Source organism: Dreissena polymorpha, chromosome 14, assembly GCF_020536995.1.
Source record: "Dreissena polymorpha isolate Duluth1 chromosome 14, UMN_Dpol_1.0, whole genome shotgun sequence".
Lineage (NCBI taxonomy): Eukaryota > Metazoa > Mollusca > Bivalvia > Myida > Dreissenidae > Dreissena > Dreissena polymorpha.
This window is the reverse complement of record NC_068368.1, coordinates 46882175-46906795: the sequence shown is the minus strand read 5'-3', so window position 1 is coordinate 46906795 and position 24621 is coordinate 46882175. Positions and strand designations below refer to the sequence as shown.

Sequence of the window (24621 nt, the reverse complement as noted above, 5' to 3'; positions counted from 1 at the left end):
TGCCCTATATGTAATAGGTAGTAATAATAACATTGGAATTTCACATTGTATATTTGTGTGTGTTTTAAAAGGCGTTTATGTCCTTTTATGGACTAGGCTATGTAATCCCTTTTATTGGATTTTAACCGTCGCTAACCCGTCTATTATAGTTATTTATAGTACGTGTTTCCCCAAAGCCAACCAATAAAACGTAATTAGGAGTTTCCTTTCAGTTTGTCAACATTGGACATCGGTAATGATTTGAAATTGGAAAATCGTTTAGTCGATTAAAACATCAGCTGAGTTTATTGGAAAGCACCCGATGTATGGTGTCACATGATGTCAGTTCAACAACATGGACGGAGTTCGGATATTTCTCAGCCAAGTTGGTTTAATCGAATATTATGACATTTTTATGGCAAAAGGATTTGACAAGGAGGGTGACATTTGCTATTTGAATGATGAAGATTTGAACACCATGTACATAATTGATGCCAAAGATAGACAGACGATTCTACATGCAGGTGATTACTTTTTGCTTTTTATTGTATGCATGCAGGTCTTTGGTATACATGCATGTGCTCATGAATTGTGTATCTAAATACCGACGAAATACTGTATACAAACGTCACAATAGAGAAATTTGAAGCCTTTATTAATACTTTTACAAATCATTTTATACATTTTCATGAATTTTATTTTATGCTTATCAATTGAGAATCACTTTTTTATGAAACATTCAAAATAATATACATAATAAACATTTAAAGATCATGTTGAAACAGAAAGTGTTGAAATGTCTATTGTTTGTATGACTCCTTTATTTTCAATTTTGTAATATTGCATATTCAAATCATTGCCTCATACTGTACTGTACAGAAGGGTAGGTACATCTTGGTAATTTATGTGTGTTTTTAGTTAAGAATCAATAAAATAACTATTTATTATTATATGAATATCATAAATTCAGTATTTCTTATTTTTTTCAAACCAATATGACACTAGAAATGGCGCAGCATAGGCTTACACATATCCCCACGCCGCATTTTTGACCCAGGGGTCAGATCAAAATTACAAATAGAGCACTTTTGCACATATGCTTATAGCTACCGTTTGTTTAAGTTTCAAGGTTCAAGTGCTAATAGTTTAGGAGGAGATAGTAGCCAGGACGGACGAAAATGCATTTTTTGGTGGGTGTGGCCTATGTGGGGCGGGGGCCCTGGGGTGGATAATGTGAAAATGGATGGTTGATATCGACCGTGTTGTCATAAGACATATTCAGTATTAATTTGAAGTCAATTGGTGAATAAATGAAGAAGTTATGTTAAAACACAATTTTGGGTGGTCGATGTGGGCGGGGCTCCCCAGGGTTGGTAATAGGGCCACGCATAGTTGAGATTGACTGTATTGTCATAAGAAATTTTGGGTACGAAAAACAAATTTGGTTATGAAAATTTTGGGTACGAACAAATAAAGGCCAAACAAATTGTGGTACAAAAAAAAATTGGGTACGAAAAAAAAATTCGGTTCAAATTTTTTTTGGGTACGAACAAATTTGGGTATCATTTTTTTTGGGTGCCGGTCAACTCGTACCTAAGTCAACTCGCACGGTAGTCAACTCGCACGTTTTTTGGTCAACACGCACGGCATTTCTGGTCAACTCGCACTTTTTGAAGTCAACTCGCCCCCCCCCCAAAATAAATATATACAAGTAGATGAAGGATGTAATATGATCAGTAGTTTATAAGAAGTTTATAAGTATTAATAATAGAAATTATGTCCTTTTTGAATAATCTGAATATACGGTTGTCACATTTAATGGCTCTTTTACACTTGTGGTCGGTGTTTTTCACGGGTTATATGAATGTGTGTAAGAGGTGTGAAAGGTCTTTAATACAACAAATAATAATTAAAATGGCAAAACATTATTCAATTAAATTTAACTGGTATGATACTTTAATGTTTGTCACAACACGGATAAATTTGTAAAGGCTGTTGTATACCGCGCACGATTCAATAAAAGTTAATTTAGCTTGGAATCAAATATTTTTACTTGTATAATCAGGTGTAAGTTAAATTAAATAAAATTAAAACGAACATTAGGTGATGTTTGTTGCATGCGGTTATTTCATAATAAATCAAAGTTTCTTAGTTATGTATTTGTTTACTTGTAAGATTTTTCAAATACGTTTAATTGTTTGCGTGTTGAGAATTCATATCAAGTCTTTGTAGAGCTCTATTTCCGCGTTCATGTTCTTTGTTTTTTAATTATTTGTATTATAATTTCTATTCAATTGTAAAAAAATGTATATAAGATTTTTGTTTTTACTTTTTTAATAAGCTATGAAAGATTTAGAAATTTTTATACGTTACTATGTTAGTTGTTTAATTGGAAATGTAATAATAAAACATCTGTCACATAATCAGTCAACAAAGTAACAATACCTGAAAACACCATATCCTATTTCTCACCACTAAAATTACAATAAACAGCTAATCTGCCAGTCATTTAGAGCTGATGAGGGTACTGATTATCGAGGGGTAGATAAGGCTATTACTGATAGGGATTGCCTAGAGAGGGCTGTAGTATGGAATTAATTAATGCAATTTAATATTTAATTTATTAATGTAGAACCGTAACTCATGTTCAAATTTTAATAATGCTGGGCAGTTTTATTAAAGTTTTAACTAAATACACATTTGATTATTGTAAGATTGTATTATGATTGATTGTTATTGAAAAATTACTCATTTTTTCGTACAACCATGTTTAAATACATTATAGGTCCCTGAATACATGTATGTATGATAATCATATATACGCGGTTTATACGATACTAAGCTATACGTATTTGTACTCACGTACGTTGACATTATTGTTATACGTTTTTTTCCTATAATTTTGTGCGCAATAAGTTTTCCATATATAACGGGATCTTCATTAATTGTAGTATGACAAATTATTAAATTTTTAATAATAAGTAGGTCTGTCCGTTCTTCGATTATCGGTCTTAATGTCCTATTCGTACATATTATAAGCTTTGATGCTGTGTGTAAATTTATATTGAAATAAATATTAAGATAAATGTATATAGATGTATGTCTACTTGTGTACATATATAACGCTTTGATAATGTGTGTTCATTTTGTAATACAAATTAAAATGATAGTTAAAAAATATTTTTAAATGCACTTTTACTGTCTGTTATAATGTGCTGATAATGTTATTATGGTTAAAACAATATTTTGTGAGAAAAAAGTGTTATTTTGTGAAAATATTGCAATAAAAAGTATTGAACTACACTCTGAAAGTATTTCTCATTTGTGTTTATGCATAAATAACTCATTTAGAACCCATTAACATATCAATAGTTTGACTACCGTGCGATTTGACTTAGGTACGAGTTGATTTCCGTGCGAGTTGACCAAACAACGTGCGAGTTGACTACCGTGCGAGTTGACTTAGGTACGAGTTGACTGTAAACCTTTTTTTTGGGTACGAACAGATTTGGGTACGAACAATATTTGGTTACGAAATAAAAATTGGGTACGAAAACAATTGGGTATGGAAAAAAAATTTGGTTACGAAAAAAATGGGTACGAAAAATATTGGGTACGAAAACAAATGTGGTGGTACGGGCAAGTAGTACCCGAGAACCTTTCGATAAATTTGAAAGAGGACGGGAACCAAGCTGCCTTTACCTTAACCAATGGCACTGGGGTGGGTAATGTGGACATGGATGGTCGAGATAGACCGTGTTGTCATAAGAGATGTTCATTATTTATTTGAAGAAATTAGATGAAGAAGTTATGTTTAAACAAAATTTTGTGTGGACGTGGTTCTCCACTATCTCCTCCTACACTATAAGCTCTAGAACCTTGAAATTACACACATTGTAGCTATAAGCATATGTGCTACGTCACACTTTTTGGGATTTTGATCTGACCCCTGGGTCAAAAGTTATTATGTGCGTCGCATGTTGTTACTAAAATGAGTGAAAATGTTCTCATTTTACCCCATCACTTTTTACCCAGGGGTCAAATCAAAATTCCAAATAGTGCACCGCCGCAAATATGCTCATAGCTACCATATGAGTAAGTTTCAAGGTTCTAGTGCCAATAGTGTAGGAGAAGATAGTCGCCAGGACAGGCGGACAGACAGCGGAGATCAATACAATATCCCCACGCTTTTAAACGCGTTGGGATAATACATATAAACGAACTCAACAAACAACATAAACAGCAGATAATGTATCAATCATTTTACATTCATTAGTTTCTGCACTATAGAACTCCAGCGTGGGTAAAGGATTCTAAGTTAAAGAGTTGAAATATTAAACCATTAAACCATTACCAACAATTCAAAACAAAACCACATGCTCACAACATGTGATGGCGTGTAACGGACACAGACACACATTTACTCAAAACTCGCAACAAAATACAACTAAAATTTACTAAAATGAAAAGTTAACATTTTTAGCTCATCTATTTTTTGAAAAAAAAATGAGCTATTGTCATCACCATGGCGTCGGCGTTGGCGTCCGGTTAAGTTTTGCGTTTAGGTCCACTTTTCTCAGAAAGTATCAATGCTATTGCATTAAAACTTGGTACACTTACTTACTATCATGAGGGGACTGGACAGGCAAAGTTAGATGACTCTGGCGTGCATTTTGACAGAATTATGTGCCCTTTTTATACTTAGAAAATTGAAAATTTTGGTTAAGTTTTGTGTTTAGGTCCATTTTATTCCTTAAGTATCAAAGCTTTTGCTTTCATACTTGCAACACTGACTAACTATCATAAGGGGACTGTGCAGGCAAAGTAATGTAACTCTGACTGGCATTTTGACAAAATTATGTGCCCTTTTTATACTTAGAAAATTGAAAATTTGGTTAAGTTTTGTGTTTAGGTCCACTTTATTCCTACAGTATCAAAGCTATTGCTTTCATACTTGCAACACTTATTAAATATCATAAGGGGACTGTGCAGGCAAAGTTATGTAACTCTGACTGGCATTTGGACGAAATTATGGCCCCTTTATACTTAGAAAATTGAAAATTTGGTTAAGTTATGTGTTTTGGTCCACTTTACCCCTTAAGTATTATAGATATTGCTTTCATACTTGGAACACTCGCAAACTATCATAAGGGTACAGTAAAAGGACAAGTTGCATAACTCTTGTTGTCATTTACACGGAATTATGGCCCTTTTTTTACTTAGTAACTTTGAATATATGGTTAAATTTTGTGTTTCGATCCACTTTACTTCTAAAGTATCAAGGCTATTGCTTTCAAACTTCAAATACTTTCATGCTATCATGAGGTTACTGTACCTGGCAAGTTGAATTTTACCTTGACCTTTGAATGACCTTGACTCTCAAGGTCAAATTATTAAATTTTGCTAAAATTGCCATAACTTCTTTATTTATGATTAGATTTGATTGATACTTTGAAAAAAATACTCTTACCTGACATACCACAATAGACTCCACCCAAACCATCCCCCGTGCCTTCCCCCCCGAATCCCCCCTATTTTTTTATATTTTTTTTAAGATCATCTCACAAATGACCACCACAACCGCACACTATACCACCCCACCCACCCCCCAATTTTTTTTTAGAAACGGTTAAAAAACACAAATATTTATTTTTATTATTTTATGTTTGAAATACTGTCCGACCATCGCACCCAAGAATCCCCCCACCCCCCCTCCCCCCCACCCCGAATCCCCCCTCCTAATTATTTTTTTTTAAAGATCATCTCAAAAATGACCACCACACCCTCACACTATACCCACCCACCCCCCAATTTTTTTTTATTTGAAACGGTTCAAAACACAAATATTTATTTTTATTATTTTATGTTTGAAATACCGACCAACCATCGCACCCAAACCCCCACACTATACACCCCTCTTCACTCCACCCCTCCCTCCTTTGTGATTGAAAATGAGAGTCCTTTCACCTTTAAAAAGAAAATAGATGAGCGGTCTGCACCCGCAAGGCGGTGCTCTTGTTTAAATTTTGTTTGTTGCATCGATCTTACGGTTTACTTTTGTGTTTAACGTGCGACACAAAATAGCGACAGACGGAAGGAACTGGATTTAGCAAACAATTAATGTTAGTCGGTCGTTATAAATTTGTAAAACGATCTTGTAACGGGTTTTACATTGGCCAAAATCGTATAAACCACATGACTATGTCTGCCCCGTAATGCGGTCATTTCATCAACCAGATAATTACAATCGGGGACTGCATTATGCAATCAATCATTGCTACAATACAATGTTGTTTTTATTTGTTTTTACTTTAAAGGTCAAATGCCGATTTTTTTGCGAAAAATACAGTCGATTGGTGTATAACGGACAGCTAAGGACTTCGAGTCTCATTTCAACGTAAACACCATGCATCAGTAATTAAACCATTAAACCTAGATAGACACATGTCTTTCCTATTGAAACATGCCAGCGGATTTAAATTTCCGAAAAATATTATTTGTTTACAGCGCGAATTTCATGGTACTCTGATTCAGCCATTACCGGATCGCTTTGGTCTTTATCGGATTACATGTGTATCGTGTTATTTCTTGAAATTTGACACAGCATTTGTAAAACATTATTGCAATCCAGAAAGGAAATTCATTTCTGCGTTTAATAAGACCAAATTCATGGAAATCGCTACACAATTGACCAGTCGCCAACTCCGCCCACATTTTGTCGATCAGCCAATCAGATATCGATTTTTCACACACCCCTCAGCAACGCTTATCTGGCCGCCATTTTGTCCGACAAACAAAGCGTGTTGTCCATATGGAATGAACGTAATTTTTAAGAGTTTACACAGATTTTATATCAAATGCATGATCGTTACTATTCGATCATTATTCAAAATTGTAGGTGCTATACATACTTTATAAAGGGTTATTATTTTATCTTTTTTTCTTGAACATATGAACGAGTAATGAGAAAACAAACACAATAAATAGTTTAACCACACCAGGTGTGTGTTCTATTAAACGTGTTATACCGTTTGATGCACAATATTTTTAAGCAGTTTGGGCAACATAATAATTGCCACACGTGCTTATTAATCTCAGCGTAATTGTCGATGATTAATAAATAACAGTATGTTGCGTGGATCTCAGAATGAAGGAACATTAAGGCATTGTTAGGTACTGTACACAAGAAAAGAAAACTATTTAATTACTTAAATGATTTCCAATTATATATTTATTTTCTGTGCATCATAAACAAGGGAAATCATTATAAATTGTTAACTTAAATATTATTTTAACTAAAGTAAAAACAACAAAAAGGTGATTTCAACGCGGCTTAGCCAGCTTAAAGCGACTTCAAGTGTAAAATGTACGGCTTATATTACAACAACAACATTTCTAATACAACATACATTGTCACTGGAGAAATGTGAAAATTGCAATTAACATATAAGGGCCATCTTGTTATAAATAAGCAAATGCATAATATGCTAAATGTATTCAATTCGAATGTTCGTGAACAGCACCGTAATACAAACATTTCATTTTTTGATAGTGAAATGTATCAGGTTCGCATTAAACATAAATGTAATAAAATGCATATTAGACTATCTGTTAATGAAACCACGAAATCAGGCCTGTATTAAATTATGGTTACAATAAAAATTTAATTTATATCTAAATAAAAAAAATCGGTGTCTTTTTAAAAATAACACAATAAAACAAAGATCTAAACATTTTTAATAAACAAAAAACCCATCATGATATGGATATGTCATTTGAATTTAATAAAATTATTTTCAAAATTATATATGAATAGCCACCGGGTTCACTGTCAGACGGTTGAATACAAGTTCAAAATCAATATGAAATAAATGCTCATTTTTACGACGGAGTTCTCATCACCTCCCTATATAATATGTATAAGAAACGTTTCTGATAGTCAGTCTGCCGTTAACTCATTTATTTTGATTACGCCATTTCTCTCTAAAGTTTTTATAATTGTATTAACGTTTTACAAAGCAGTTTAGTTTAGTGTGCGGCTTTAATAATTTATTTTATAGAAAAGAGCATAATACATCATTACAGATATAGAATTTCCCTCACGTAATCCGCTATAATTGCGATCTGCTTGTCGGAGTTTTCTAATCACTAGACCACGTGACTATGTGGGCGGAGCGATCGATAATTTGGCGACTGGTCAATTGATGAAGTAATTGCTGTTCAAAGCGATGCACCCTATATTCGGGTCATTTTGAGTTGAATCTATATATAGATTTGATTGCGGAAGATATGTTTTCAGAGAAATTGATTTTTTGTTATAATTTGATTATTTTTCAGTAAAAATGATGTTTTTACTTAATAATATCATAACCACACGCTTACCACATGTGTAGTGGACAACTTCAATTGGGTTTATATTTATTTTGAGACAATCCCCACATTCCTGAATATGGGTCACCACATGTCCGTTATTCACTAAATCCCGAGTTGCAGCTTTCATGCTTATTTTATATGGTACGCATCAATTTGGTTTCTGAGCATTCTTACTTTTGTAAAGGACTGATAATACTAAAATATTACATCAATGAACATTATGTTTACCAAACAAAATCTGCAAAATTCAAGAAACCATTCGTCTGCACTGTTCCTGTCGTCACAAAAACGGTGCGTACATAACGTGACCTTGTTTTGCTTTCGAAAAAGAAACAGTTGTAAACATTGACACACATCAACAAAAACATGAATCGACTTAACAATGATAGGCTATTTGTATTCAATTAATAGAAAACTATAAATCTTAACATAAATAAAAGCATTTTGCAAAAACCGTTTAAGCTATCCGTTACTCACTAAAATTCGCTATACACCAATCGACTGTACTTTTTTTTAAGTATGTATATTTTAAAACGATTCATCATTGGAATCACCAAGAGCAATTGCAACACATATTATGATACAAAAAAACGATGATCCAGTTTCCGTAAACAAATGCATAGGTATAAATTCAGGAACATTTTGGATTGATTTCGCATGTTTTAGCAAAACGAATGAAGGACTGAAATATATATATTTAGGATCTGGCACAAGTTGTCATATCATACCATATTTTATTAAACGAGTTCAGGAATTTTGTTAGTAAGCGAGCTTTTGGCGAGCTTACATACGAATTTCCTGGACGAGTTTAATAAAATATGGTATGATATGACAACGAGTGTCAGATCTTTTTTATCGCATGCTTTTAAATGAGCAAATTAAATAAATATTTACGCAAACATAATTATGAATCCCGAATGTTGTTTACATTTCGTGACGTCATTTGACGCATTGCAGCAAAATAACAATATGCGATTGGTCAATAAACGAAAACTAAGCCAATTAAAACGCTTAAAAATGTTGTATTACACATGTGCAATATTAAAAATAAGTACCGGGAAATGGTTGTATTAAATTGGAAACAGGGTAAAGCATGTGATAACAAGACTATTGCCAAGCAACATAAGTCCCCTACCGGCTCCACCATTGTCAGAAATTCCACCATTTTTAGATTATATATATATATATATATATATATATATATATATATATATATATATATATATATATATATATATATATATTTGTTGCCATAGCAACCAGAATTTTTGACGTAGGAACAAAATGAAATGACGTGCATAATGTCCATTTCGCCATCTATCCATGTTTCAAGTTTCATGAAAAAATAATAAGAACTTTAAAAGTTATCGCAGGATCCAGAAAACCACCTTTTCGGCAGTATTTCTAGTCTATTTGTTGCCATAGCAACCAGAATTTGTTGACGTAGGAACGAAATGAAATGACGTGCATAATGTCCATATTGCCATCTATCCATGTTTCAAGTTTCATGAAAAATATTAAGAGCTTTAAAAATTATCGCAGGATCCAGAAAAGTGTGACAGACTGACTGACTGACTGACAGACGGAGCAAAAACCAGAAGTCCCCTTCGGTGAAACCGGTAGGGGACTAAAAATATACATTGTCTTGTCGTGTATATAACTTTTTTTTTAACAGACGATCTATCTTCGTCTCTTGGTTCTGCATCCTGCTTCCATGTTCAAGATTTGCATTTGTCACATACCGATAATCCAGCATGTATCGGGTCGACATTGGCATGCATGTTCATTAGGGGCGGGCGGAAAAAATGAGAGTACAGCATAATCAAAGAGGATGCCGACAACAACGCATTTCTGCATTTTATATATATTTCTTAAGTGATTCATTCATGAATCAAACTAAAGTAACACAACCGAACGGCAATTTTATATGACAAAGACATAGTATGTGATAAGATTGATTGGAAATTAAATAGTGGAAAGATTACATATTATAGTACCTTACAATTTATTGATCCTTTATTTGGCTTTCATATAAATTAGATCTGTGTCAGCAAATGCCGGGAAGCGAAAACGTTGATGGGCGAACAGACTCTACATTGAAATTTTGACAATTCATTTATGTTTAAATTTCAAATAAAACAATCACGGAATACGTGAGGTGATATTTTTATGCCCCCCTTCGAAGAAGAGGGGGTATATTGCTTTGCTCATGTCGGTCGGTCTGTCGGTATGTCGGTCTGTCGGTCCGTCCACCAGGTGGTTGTCAGACGATAACTCAAGAACGCTTGGGCCTAGGATCATGAAACTTCATAGGTACATTGATCATGACTCGCAGGTGACCCCTATTGATTTTGAGGTCAAAGGTCAAGGTCACGGTGACCCGAAATAGTAAAATGGTTTTTGAATGATATCTCAAGAACGCATACGCCTAGGATCATGAAACTTCATGGGTAGATTGATCATGACTCGCAGATGACCCCTATTGATTTTGAGGTCACTAGGTCAAAGGTCAAGGTCACGGTGACCCGAAATAGTAAAATGGTTTTCGGATGATAACTCAAGAACGCATATGCCTAGGATCATGAAACTTCACAGGTAGATTGATCATGACTCGCAGATGACCCCTATTGATTTTGAGGTCACAAGGTCAAAGGTCAAGGTCACGGTGACCAGAAATAGTAAAATGATTGTCGGATGATAACTCAAGAACGCTTTTGCCTAGGATCATGACACTTCATAGGTACATTGATCGTGACTCACAGATGACCCCTATTGATTTTGAGGTCACTAGGTCAAAGGTCAAGATCACAGTGACAAAAAACGTATTCACACAATGGCTGCCACTACAACGGACAGCCCATATGGGGAGCATGCATGTTTTACAAACAGCCCTTGTTTGTATGATTTTCCCTTTACCTTCTTTTTGTTTTACTCGCAAAAAGGCATTGTTTTTAACGTAGTTTGTTCTTCCCATTGTAATAAGATTCAGTATCATAATTTAAGTCCGTGCTCTTCGACCGAACATTGCTTACAAACGCGTTGCTATGTACCGGTATATCATTTTTTTGTTTCAAAAGATGAGCGAAAATTGCCAACGACTGCTTTTACTAATGATAAATATTCGCTTAGTCAGGTCATGTATTGAATCCCCTTTAACCGCAAGCGTAACTCCTGGTTGATGAATTCATTACGCCGGAAATTAGTGAAGTCCCATAGTCGATACAGTGAAAGGAACCCGATTTCCACTTGATGCTATTTGCTTCCGTTTTTACGCCAATTGAAATAAAGGCATTTGTAACCGTGTTGATCGATTGCTCTCTTATCAATTATTAATTGGCACTTTGTCTCGCAGCAGTAAACGTTTAAATGAGGATTTGCAGTATCGACAATATGTCAAATATATATTGAATTTGAAGCTGGTTATTCACGGGCTTGTCAGTGCTGTTTGTACGGTGAAACCATAGCTTTAAGTGTGGATCGAGCACGGAAATATAATTACCCGTATCTGCTGTTAATTTGACACGAAATTCTGAAAACGGCATGAATATTTAATGAGACTCTAGACTCCTTTCTAGTTCAAGTAGTTGCAAATATCCAACCCCAGCTACTGACGTTCCGGATAGTGTTAGTATGTACTTATAAAAGCTCAAAACATTCAAAAAGAACTAGACGCACTTCACGATAATTGTATTTTGTAAAGGCAATTATAATGTTATTCTTGGAACACGTCATAGTAAAACTTTTCTGTCGGATAATGTGAACGCCGCCTGTATTTATGCAATAAACATGCTGTATGTTTCCAGTGAGCTTGTCGTCCCCTACTGGTTTCACCGGAGGGGACTTATGGTTTGCGCTCTGTGTGTCCGTCAGTCTGTGAGTCTGTCACACTTTTCTGGATCCTGCGATAACTTTTAAAGCTCTTCATATTTTTTCATGAAACTTGAAACATGGATAGATGGCAATAAGGACATTATGCTCGTCATTTCATTTTGTTCCTACGTCAAAAATTCTGGTTGCTATGGCAGCAAATAAAAAAATATTTCTGACATTGGTGGAGCCGGTAGGGGACATATATTGCTTGGCAATAGTCTTGTTATATTATACATTTATATGGTACAATTTGTTTGATCGTGAGTAAATACACACGAGGTGCACGTTTGATTGTCTGTTTGGTGTGGAATACGACGCACACGTGACTTTGAGAAATTATGGATTGACACTTTATTTAATTTCATACCTATACTAGGCAATCCAATTGCTATTTTTGATAAAGCATTCGCCTTTGCAAGGACATTGTTCTAAATAGCATATGAAAATTTATATTATCCGATTCAGATTGCCAAACGACCTTTAAAAGTGACATTAATTTATTACGAAACTCGTAAATTCTTATTTATACGCGAAGACAAAAATCACACTTCATCACTTCGATGATACTGTTAAACATTTTTGACAAATTCGATAATTACAAAACTATTAATGTTGAACAGTATCAAAAACATTAATTCTCGACATATCCTCGACATAAGTAAAAAATGATTAAAAGCACAATGTCTGGACATTCATGCGTCACACCGTCACTGAATTTTATTCTTGCATTTTCCGCGTGTTTACGTCAGCTCGCCACTACGAACCGAGCAAGCAGTACCGGCTTCACGAGTGGCTGCATGGGTCTGGGCTGGAGCACTACTTCGAGAGCTTCCTGCAGAGCGACCTCTTGGATCTCGCCGCCGTTGCGCGCCTCCAACTTCCTGATGAGCAACTGTACGACGAGCTTGAGATTACTCTGCCGGGACACAAGCGACGTCTAGAGCGCGCAGGTAGGTCAGCCGCTTCGCAATCAGTTTAGTTGTCGATTTGAAGTATATTATTTAAATTGAAAAACTGTTATAATTTATCACTGAATTAAATGAAAAATAAAATGCTTAGAATGAAAACAAAAGCAACTACAAATACATATTAATCAACGCATAATAACAATTTAAAGGGGCCTTTTCACAGATTTTAGCATTTTTTTAACTTATTCATTAAATGCTTTATATCGATAAATGTAAACATTGGATCGTAAAAGCTCCAGTAAAAAATCAAGAATAAAATTAAAAAAAGGAAACGAACATTGCCCGGACCAGGTTTCGAACCAGTGACCCCTGGAGTCCTGCCAGAATCCTGAAGTAAAAACGCTTTAGCCTACTGAGCTATTCCGCCGAGTACACATGCTAATTGTATTTTATACCTTATATAAGCAATCTTCGTAGTTTCACAAAATTTAACGACAAAAACAGAACTCTCCAAATTATTCAATCGTTTCGCGTTGCAACGCTTTATAATTTTTAGGTTTTAAAATCGTCAAAATATGCATATAATGGCTCTATTAGACCATGGTTTATGTTCAGTATTACTGTTTCCTCACAAATATCATAACTAAAACGAAAATTTGCGAATCTGAAACAACTTTTTTCAATTTTGTCAATTTACCAAAGCGTGAAAAGATCCCTTTAAGTGTGTAACACTTTCACGTTGTGATGCTTTAAACCGAAAGTAATGCATTGCCTCATCAATGTGTGGGAACAAAAACTGTCACATGACCACAAATGCGAACGACCACGGCTATTTTTCGGATAAAACGTCAATCGAAGGTATGTTTTCTTACGTTTTCTCCGTTTTAGCAGAACACATGTTACAATGCCTTGGTGCACCGTACTCAGTGCGAATTCTACTTTTCATTGATGTATTGCTCATATTTTTAGGTATAATACTTTTTGAGAACATTCAATGACAAATATCGAACTTGACGATGTAGACGACCACACATTTTTACTAATACCTGTGTTTGTTGTTAAAGCGATTACAAATGAAGGTTTTTTATTACTGTCATTATGCGTATTTATTTCAAATACGACCAAATATAAGTCTCAATATTAATATTTTATTATTTAGAACGACCGACGACATTTGTTTTTAAATTGGCGAACGACCACACCCGAGTTATAGGCGAACGACCACACACTGTATTCTTGACACATGTATGCATGCAATAAAATGTATATTTCAGATGGATCGCTCAGACCCACATATATGCCGCTATTGTGGCAACGTACTTAAAAGCAAGTCGTCTCTGCGCCAGCATGAGATTAGTCACACAGGGACTGGGAAGGGATATACATGCTGCGAAAGTGTTTTTCAGCAAGGCGAATCTGAACAGGCACAGGTACAATAATTGTGTTAATCATATATTGAATTATGTTTGTCAGAAAGTGTAATTAATACAAAAATATGCTGTTAATTTCTTCTTTTTAATTTCTATTTAACCCTGATGAAATTTTACAAATAAGAGGTACAAAATCGACACAGCAAAGATGGGTGCTTAACCTATCAAAACTATTGTATTTCATAACTAGTGTATCATGTCACATGCAAAAAGTCTTACTTGCTTATGTTTGTAATGGGATCAACATGGGCTTAATAAACAGCTTGAAGTACTGATAGTTTAAGGCCCAGTCTCACTAACACATTTTGCGATGCCGGTGGAGCCCCGATGCGTGATCCGGGGTCTACCGGTATGAACCGGGGCTCCACCAGGAATGTCCGGGATGAACCGGGTACAACCGGGGCTCCACCGGCAAACTATTAAAATGTTTAATACCTCCGGGATGAACCGGGAGTCACCGGGCCGTACCGGAAACAACCGGCGCGGCACCGGGAACAACCGGGGCAGCACCGTAGCTCCACCGGCACGAACCGGGGTTTATCTGAGATGCTTTTGACCCCGGCAGAACTTCGGCAACGTCCCGGTCTGACGCCGGTATAGCCCCGATGAATGCCGGCAAAGTCCCGGTGTAGCTACGTTTCACCAATTAATGCCGGTAGAGCTACGGTTCGTGCCGGTGGAGCCCCGGTTGTAGCCGGTTAATCACGGCAGAGTTACGGTTATTGCCTCCAGCATGAACCGGGAGTCACCGGGACGTACCGGGAACAACCGGCGCGGCACCGGGAACAACCGGGGCAGCACCGTATCTCCACCGGCATGTCACCGGAGCTCTGCCGGGACGCCACCGGCTTTCACCGGGACGCTACCGACTACGACCGGGACTCCCCCGGCTACGACCGGAACTCACCGGGATAAACCGTAGCTCTACCGGGGCCGACCGGGACTCTGCCAGGATGTAAACCGGGAATATGTTACCGCGCTAAAAAATAACCATCGATCATCCCGGAAGTCGCCGGCCGACCGGCTCTATCAAACCGGGATTAAGCGGTGCTACACCGGCAATAGTGAGACTTGGGCTTTACACCATATGATTAATACTTATTGACCCATTATAAAATATTTTGACTAAAATAAGAAAATTGAGAAGGTTCTTATATAATTAAACGCTATTAAAATTTACTGATAATTATAACTGTAGATGCCATGTACATGGCGAAGAGAAGGCATTCGTGTGTACCAAGTGCAGTAAGTCATTTCCTACAAATGCTGACCTGCAGAAGCACATGCGGCGGGAAAATGGGCAGACAATTGCGTGTGATAAATGTGGCGTACGTTTTGCTGAGAATTCCAATTTAAAGGCACATATAGATATGCACAACGAAGAACATAACTTGAAATGCTTGAAGTGTGACAAAGTATTCCGGCATCGAAGTAGCCTGTCTCGTCACATGAAAGTACACAGCAGTAATTAAGCGACGCCAAGTGTACAGTTCGCCAATCATGCATTTGTATTGTGCTGTCCGTGAAGTGATTATGTGTAGTTACATACATTTTATACATGGTCCTTTTACCCGTCCAAACACAGTTTGTGTGGTATATTGGAGTTTGTTGTGTATTAAAATGAAACTTTTTAAATGAGTTTTATAATATATACAATACTTCGTTTTGGTGTATGTCATGCTATTTATTGCAGAGTTGTCCCCTCTCACTTAGGTAAATTCTCTTGTTTTACCTTGTTCACGATACCTGCATCATTGTACATGCGAACTTAACAACAAACAATTATGTGCATCAAACTGAAACTTCATAGTTCTGTTGTTCATACTTTGTATAAGTACAAGACGTAATTTTTGTGGATTCAACACTATTTTATAGGGACAAATTTTCGGCTTATACAGTTTTAAAAAATATTAAAATTATTGCTTAAAACGTAGATATCTTGTTGATAGTCACTTAGTAGCATATATATTTCAATAATTATACATAGTTTTCAAGGGGATATTTTAGCGACTGCGGCAACATTGTAGTAGCTTATAGTAATATAATGTACATGGCAATACCTCCAAGCCGGTAGATACCGGACTTGTAATATACTTTGATGTGATGCAATCGGATTCCATAAGTGTGAGTTTTAATCAAACAGAGGACGTGTTGGTTAATCAATATTTTAGCTGTTATATTTTTTAACGATTCAATCAACATAGTATTGCTTTTTGTGGTATATACCTTACAATCATTATATTGTATATATGTATTTATAGAGGGGTAACCGTCGATATGTCCATTTATTCAGAGTAATGCTCCATGAAACTAGGCGACTAAATTCGAATATCTACGTCTAAAATCTAATCTTTGTGTGTGATCAATGTGTACTCGGAACACAATTTTGGCATCAACATTGTTTTTCACCTGCTTGAAAGAAGCCATTTCGTGGGTATTTTTCATCTTCATTTACGAGTTGTTTGCTGTTTTTCTAGTGACATAGTATTTGTTATAAATTGGTGCTTGTGATAAATCATTTATAAAACCTTGTTCTGTAGTTCATGTTTCGTTTGTAAATGTTTTTTATGCGTTAACGATAACGATGTTGTAGATTAATTAAAATAGTTTATACAATTTGTTATGCTCATTTGAAGTATAAATGAGTCACACGATACAGAAACCTGATTAATACAGATATTATATAAACAATTCTAGTCAAAAGTTTCAACACAATTTGATTGATGGTTTGCTTTTGTATTATATAAATGCATACTTGATGTTCCATATGGCGAAGTCATTAATGTGATGATTTATGACTATTTACACTCAGTGCTATTATTTTTATGTTCTGTGATAATGTGTTCAGGAAAACATAAGTATACATTTTAGACTGACAGTTTTATGTTTGCAAATATCCGCACTGTGATCTTTGTCTTTGATTATTTCTTATAATAAATTGTTAATCAGAAAAAAATGTTTGTGGTAAATAAAATGAATGTACAGTTTTGTGATAGAAAGGATACAAATATAAATTTTCACTCGTTTCACCATTCAACACCATTGTAAATAACTGCATATTTCATAAGACTTCCACCTCATTTATGAAATTTAATATGCATATATTAACACGTATAACAAGTTAAAAAATAAGTTGCGTATCCACATACGCCACTTACGCATGGGATACGTATACAATATGGAGAAACACATGCACATTCAGTTGGTAAATGTTCGCATAAGTACATGTATTTACCTTTAAATGAATATGTCATTACATGTTGCTGGTATATAATCTATATTATTTACATTCGAATTCATCGTTTTGCTGTTTTAATATAGTACACAAAACACAATGAAAGTTAGATGACGTCTGTTAGGCCCATTTTAGAAGTAACCAGCATTTTGGAATCATTTCTTCTAGCTTTTTCCCACCTAACACCAAGGGCGCCTTTTTGTATAGAGTTTCTGTCCATATCAACGGTCCCGCCTTTCTTCTTACTCCCTTTTCGATGATCAAAGAAATGGTCTCTGTAAGATTGAATACCATATTGAGCTTTATTATTTTAAACATCAGTTAGCGCAAATATGATGATAAAATATATTGAAACAAATTTATATGGTTCGTATTTAAGTATTTGTAACTTAAAAATATTTTTCAAACTTTAAACATTGCTAGCCTATTTCAAAGTTAAACAATGCACGTGGTTTCCAATTGATATTTGTTTTGTCATAACGATCGGAATTGAGCATATAAAGCCATATATGTACTAGCGGGATAAACAAAACGAAGTTTGTTTTCATAGCCTACAGTAAGTCCAACTAACTTACTTGATCGTAATATCAGTAACGACTGCTCTGAATCTAGAGACGCATGCCGCACAGTTCTGGTCACACTCGGATGATAAATCCTTAGACTTCTCCAGCAGATGATATTTATGCGATCGTCCCGTACGGTATATAAATGGTCTATAATAAAAAATATATTGTTATATGCATGAATATTCTATGACTATATACTAAATTATACTAAAGTATACAAAGGTTCTAAACAAAAAATAATTGAAAAACGGCGGGCCTATTATGAAGATTTTTGAACGCTTAAGCTTATATTTAGGGAATCTATTTCCACCGTCCCCTTCGTTGAGCTTGAGCAAAATAAAGAATTATGCTAAGTGCTTCTTGATCAGATAAGTCAACGCTCAATGCTTTTAAAAAAGCGGATACCACTTAAGAAAAAGTCTCTTGTTGGACTTGTTGATACATTCGACATCGTACATCAAGACAAAGACGATGGACATCTCTTACCGATTGCTCTTGCTTTGTAAATGGGAGATTTGAAAGGAGTCTTAATAGGAGATTTCAACGGTGTCAGTTTGCGTTTGTTGGTTCGCGAAGGCGTCATGCATAGGTGTGCTGATTTGTTCGAGATCTTGGTGTTGATGAATTTCTTTTGTGGCAACAAAGTTTTCCGAGCGTTTACATCATCTTTCGCGACAAGTTGAAGCAGTTCTCGCGTCATGTCAGCATAACCACATTTCGATCTTCTGGATTTGACTCTATGTAAGTTAAGCTTTGTTTTTCGTCGCATCTTGTTAAAATACTGAAAAAGATCAAATTTAAAAGTTATTGTTATTGTTAGCATGTGTGTGTGTGCGCGCGCGTGTGTGTGTGTGTCTGCATGTGTATGTATGTATCTGCATGTTTAAGTATGTATCTGCATGTGTATTTATATATCTGCATGTTAATGTATGTATCTGCATGTGTATGTATGCATCTGCATGTGTATGTGTGTATGTATCTGCATGTTTATGTATGTATCTGCATATTTAGGCATGTATCTGCATGTTTATGTATGTATCTGCGTGTGTATGTATATGCACGTGTATGTATGTATCTGCATGTGTATGCGTGTATCTGCATGTGTATGTATGTATCTGCATATTTATGCATGAATCTGCATGTGTATATGCATGTGTATGTATGTATCTGCATATTTAGGCATGTATCTGCATGTTTATGTATGTATCTGCGTGTGTATGTATATGCACGTGTATGTAAGTATCTGCATGTGTATGCGTGTATCTGCATGTGTATGTATGTATCTGCATGTGTATGTATGTATCTGTAAGTGTATGTATGTATCTGCATGTGTATGTATGTATCTGCATGTGTATGTATGTATCTGCATATTTATTGCTGTATCTGCATGTGTATGTATGTATCTGCATGTGTATGTATGTATCTGCATGTGTATGTATGTATCTGCATGTGTATGTATGTATCTGCATGTGTATGCATGTATCTGCATGTGTATGTATGTATCTGCATGTGTATGTATGTATCTGCATGTGTATGTATGTATCTGCATGTGCATGTATGTATCTACATCTGTATGTATGTTTCTGCATATTTATGCATGAATCTGCATGTGTATATGAATGTGTATGTATGTATCTGCATGTGTATGTATGTATATTTGTGTGTGTGTGTGCGTGCGCGTGTGTGCGCGCGCGCTTGCGTGCATTCGTACGAGTGTTTAATAATTAAGTGTGGTCGTTCCCATAAATTTATATACAAAGTGTGGTCGTTCGCAAATGGTTTTCAAGTGTGGTCGTTCGCACATTTATTTTCCCTTTATAATTATACTTAAGACAATGTTTATAACCTTTTTAAACCATTTAGATTTCGAAACTGTTCTGTTGGTCTTATTAGTACAGTTAAACATTGACAACTTGGTCTTTTAAAAGAGAAACGGACACAGAAACAAGATGTGTGGTCGTCTACATCGTCAAGTTCGATATTTGTCATTGAATGTTCTCAAAAAGTATTATACCTAAAAATATGAGCAATACATCAATGAAAAGTAGAATTCGCACTGAGTACGGTGCACCAAGGCATTGTAACATGTGTTCTGCTAAAACGGAGAAAACGTAAGAAAACATACCTTCGATTGACGTTTTATCCGAAAAATAGCCGTGGTCGTTCGCATTTGTGGTCATGTGACAGTTTTTGTTCCCGCACATTGCTCATGTCATTTTTGGAATTAAAAATATTTCGTTCGAGTGCTTATAATGCTTCTTCAGTTGACCTGACTGGTCAGTATGAACCTGTTTATACAAAATATTTCGAAATTTTCCCCTTAAGAATTAGAAGGGCTTCTTTAGCACTTGTTAGATAGGTCTTTGAATTTACGAATTGGCGTAATGTGCTGCTACCTAACATGATCGAAGAAAATGCTAATTTTAGAAATTCAGCAGAAGACATTTTAGCAGGCAACAAATTTCCCAGCATGCAAAGGGTTAAGTACTTCAATCATCAATTCAGCATATACTGTATTCTTTTAGATATGTTTGTTATTAAAATTATCATGACATCGAGTAATTCGGCATGTTAATGAATACAATGGTCAAAAGTTTGTAAAAACACGTTTGTGTGTGTATATATTTGTAAAACTATTGACGGATGTAAAGGGGACAAGAGAAGACATATTTTAATGGGTGGGTTTGGCAGAAGTGGGACACACATTTAAGAGGGTGACGCATTTAAATCGAAGCAAGCCGCCCTCGCCATTCCACTTTTGCTTAATTCCTCCTTTAATATTTTCCTGTTATTATTTTATTCGCTTTAGTGAATTACATGTTAACCTTTTCAATTGTGTTATGCAATTCAGTTAAACAGCTTGTCCTAATGCACACTACCGAGCTTCCGGTCATTGTTTCCGAGGTCTCCTGTGACGTTATGTCTAAGAACAGTGACGTCATAAGAAGCTCGTGCATTTCATCGACACCACCTGAAGTGGCGGTTGCATTTGGGAGGTGGGCAAAGCCTTTCTGCCTTAGAGACGCTAAGTACGACTTCCTGTTACTGAACGCTACCGTCGTGTCCACCCTGGACTCTCGAGACCGCGTGGATATTGGTATGCTTATAACAATATCATCGTGGTTATATTGTTTAAATCGTATATATGTAAAAATCTAGGTAAGTATAATTAATTTAAAATTCACATCTGTAGTATTTTGTTACATAATTTGTCATATTATTGAAAGATAAAGGAGGTCAATATTATATGTGAACTTTTTGTTTAGAATCAAAATTTTTATTATGATATAACTCATAATTGCAAATATTTATCCCTTTAATGATCTTTTCTAAGGGAAATTCCTTTGATTTACTGCTGTTTTAGTGTTTTAACTATTTGTTTGGCCAGGCGTGGGTCTGTTGTACTCAGGACTTGACATAATTAATTGCAAAATCGCCCATACCGTCCCTATGAAAATATCATACATGTCATGTGGATATGCCCATATATTGTAGAATTCATGGTAGATTCCGGAAGTGACGTTGTAACACTGCGACAGACTGTGCTCGATACACTGGACTTGGAACTGATTGGACCGATTAACAGCAAGGGTGTGCACGCTTCACGTGTGAAGAACCTTTACAAGGCAAACATACTCATCGGCAATACATCACTTGAAATTGAAGTATGTGTCGCCTATCAATTAAATGATGTATTTACTTAAAGCGCAATTATTTACATTTGGTCCGGTGGTTATTGCAATTGAAACATGTTTACAGCAATTACAGCATTTGGAACTTTGGATACGCAAATAATCTTAAAAAAAATATTGTAACTCTTTGTAAATAGTCTGGCTGCGTTCATGCAGAATATATTACGCCATGTTACCATGTATAATTAGTACGCGTTGATACAGTAAGTATTATTTTTGAAAGGCAAAATATGGTACACTTTTAAAACTGTTAGTCTTATGTTGTAGGTTATTGGTGAAAGCTATGATTCAATTGGTAGTCGCGTTATACGTCACTTCCGTCACTTCATTTCCGGTTCCCAGCATGTATGGCTGAAAGGCGATTATTTAGACCCAACACTGAAATCAGAAGAGATTAAGCCGGTCTCCATTTCTGAATGTATATCAAGTGAGAGTTCTAGTATTGAATGGGACGAATCAACTAGTGCGCTAACAAAGGAAACAACCGACACAGATGTAGACAAGAACGAAGATAGTGAAAAAGCAGAACACATCGATGACTTAGTAAAGTCTGATTCAGTACCTAAAATTATCAGAGTAATACCAAACCCTATTTCAGAAATTAAAGGTATTCAGAAACCAGGCCCGTTCGAGTTCAAAGGCTTTGAAAACGAAAATGGGGTAAACAGTACGGACCAATCTCAAGAGGAGATAGATGAAACAGACAAGTTCATTTCCGATTCTTCCGACGTCATTGATATCGGACCAATCATTGCTGAGAATAGGAAAAGGCATGCGCAGAACAGTAACTTTTCAAATCGGAATTCTCTGTCGCCGGATAGAGCTCTTGGGAAGGTGGTTAAGAGAAGCAGACGATCTCCGGCCGTAGAAAAACGCGCCAAATTGGATGCCGCGATTTCCGAAAAGTGTAAAGTCCGAACTATTCTCAATCAACGCTCCGTATTTTATCATTGCCAGGATTCTCAAAACAGATAACAATTTAAAGCAATATTCACAATTATATCACGTTGTTGTGATTTTTTTTATTGCATTTGTATTTTTTAAATTATAATGTGTTTGTAAGAAATATTTTATTTACTTATAAAATTGGACTAATCGTAGAACAGTTTCTGCTTAAGATTCACGTTAACATCTCAGGAAGTTAGCGGTCAACCACACAGGGTTCCCTGCCAACCTGGAAATCAGGGAAAACCTGGAAAAAGACTTTCACTTTTTCCAGTCAGGGAAAAGTCAAGGAATTTGGGAAAAGTTCCCGAAATAAGGGAATTTTGTTTTGTCAGACTTTTCGACTTGTGTCGAGAAGTCCATACAATTAAAACAGCAAATCGTTTCCTCTGCATGGCTATGGTCAATAATGGTGGCTTTGTAGTATACATGTAGCTTAGTTATGTATGCAACTGCTATTTATTGAGGGTGTCTTAAACAAGAAATAGGTCGAAATTATGATCCTGGAATTTTGTTTATCCAAAAAGCTGAGAACCCTGCCACATGAAAAGCAGTTTACATGTCCGTTTTCTGCAAAATTATGGAAATTATGATATTGTCCCGAATGGTCTACGTCTTTTACTCAATGTCAATGTAGGTAACTTAACTCAACTTAACTTGAGAATGACATGATCATCTTGTTACAGAAGTTTACTATTGCAATTTGTGAGAGAGTTCGAGCTGACCATCTGCAGCGGACAAACAACACTGAACAATCTTTACAACATGAACTATTTAAAAATGATTTCAATAAAATGCAGAATGATATTTTCAAGGAAACAGAAGAAAAACAGGTTCAATTAGATAAAAAACATAAACAAAAATTTAAGTTACTGAGACACGAACGCTCTAAACATCTTCAAACAGAAAGCGAACAAAGCGAACGAAACATCACTAATTTACACGATGGAATAGTAAAAACGGGGAAGGACCTGATTCACAGTGTATAAACCAATTGTATCATACCCGGATGTTGCGATATGATTGCCATGGCGTTACGGCAATATTTACAGACCGCTGTTAATTTTGATACAAATCCATGGATTAATACTGCAAACAAGTAAGTAAACTCTGTACTTTAGATGTCGTAGAGAATAAAGTTTCCCTTGATAACGTATAAATCCGCTTCGAAGAAGTTGTTGTTTATGAAAACATTGAAAATCACCGAAGAAAACTGGAAAAAAACATGTTGCTCTATGCCAAAATATCATTTTTTGTCTAAAATCTGTTTTGAAATATACATATTTGTGTATGTAATATATTGCAATTGAAGTCAAATAACTGTTATGATACATATAATCTATCGGCATTTTGAAAATACTAAGATATTGATTAAAATAAAGAAGATGTTTTTTTTAAATGATTATCATACAGCGATGCTGTATCATTGATTGCGATTACATTATATGCATTCAATTGCTATAAATCTATGCCGATTTTGCATCTTTGATTGGTCGAATATTCACACATGTCACAAATATGGTTAACTGAAGAGATTAAACTTATTCCAGATACATTTTCGTTGTATCTCATGTCCAGCACATTGTTAATGCTGTCCTTTGGTTGGCTGATGGGGACATGTTT

The 24621-nt window shown here is 35.5% G+C and overlaps 2 protein-coding genes and 1 long non-coding RNA gene across 3 annotated transcripts; 2 read left to right on the top strand and 1 right to left on the bottom strand.

Moving 5' to 3' along the window:
- The first annotated feature begins 186 nt into the window (after positions 1-186).
- LOC127858189 (uncharacterized) lies at positions 187-24549 on the top strand. Its single transcript, XM_052395163.1, has 5 exons — positions 187-503; positions 12972-13172; positions 21213-21458; positions 21857-22026; positions 22321-24549. The coding sequence occupies exons 1-5, from the start codon at positions 335-337 to the stop codon at positions 23026-23028; spliced, it is 1494 nt and encodes a 497-aa protein (XP_052251123.1). The 5' UTR covers positions 187-334; the 3' UTR covers positions 23029-24549.
- LOC127858191 (uncharacterized) lies at positions 13917-17468 on the top strand. Its single transcript, XR_008038804.1, has 3 exons — positions 13917-13988; positions 14405-14560; positions 15759-17468. It is a non-coding gene; the product is annotated as an uncharacterized LOC127858191 (long non-coding RNA).
- On the bottom strand, positions 17756-20567 carry LOC127858190 (uncharacterized). The gene is made up of 4 exons (XM_052395164.1): positions 20487-20567; positions 18848-19142; positions 18371-18508; positions 17756-18070 (listed from the first exon to the last, which is right to left on the bottom strand). The coding sequence occupies exons 1-4, from the start codon at positions 20529-20531 to the stop codon at positions 17916-17918; spliced, it is 633 nt and encodes a 210-aa protein (XP_052251124.1). The 5' UTR covers positions 20532-20567; the 3' UTR covers positions 17756-17915.
- Positions 24550-24621: the final 72 nt, after the last annotated feature.

Bases quoted from the DNA above. Each gene is read 5' to 3' on its own strand.
- LOC127858189 (XM_052395163.1), top strand. From the start codon at position 335: ATGGACGGAGTTCGGATATTTCTCAGCCAAGTTGGTTTAATCGAATAT. The intron at 504-12,971 runs GTGATTACTTTT...TGTTTACGTCAG, and splicing joins ACAGACGATTCTACATGCAG to CTCGCCACTACGAACCGAGC. The intron at 22,027-22,320 runs GTATGTGTCGCC...CTTATGTTGTAG, and splicing joins ATACATCACTTGAAATTGAA to GTTATTGGTGAAAGCTATGA.
- LOC127858190 (XM_052395164.1), bottom strand. From the start codon at position 20,531: ATGCGAACGACCACGGCTATTTTTCGGATAAAACGTCAATCGAAG. The intron at 19,143-20,486 runs GTATGTTTTCTT...GATCTTTTTCAG, and splicing joins GGATAAAACGTCAATCGAAG to TATTTTAACAAGATGCGACG. The intron at 18,071-18,370 runs GTAAGTTAGTTG...TCAATCTTACAG, and splicing joins GTTACTGATATTACGATCAA to AGACCATTTCTTTGATCATC.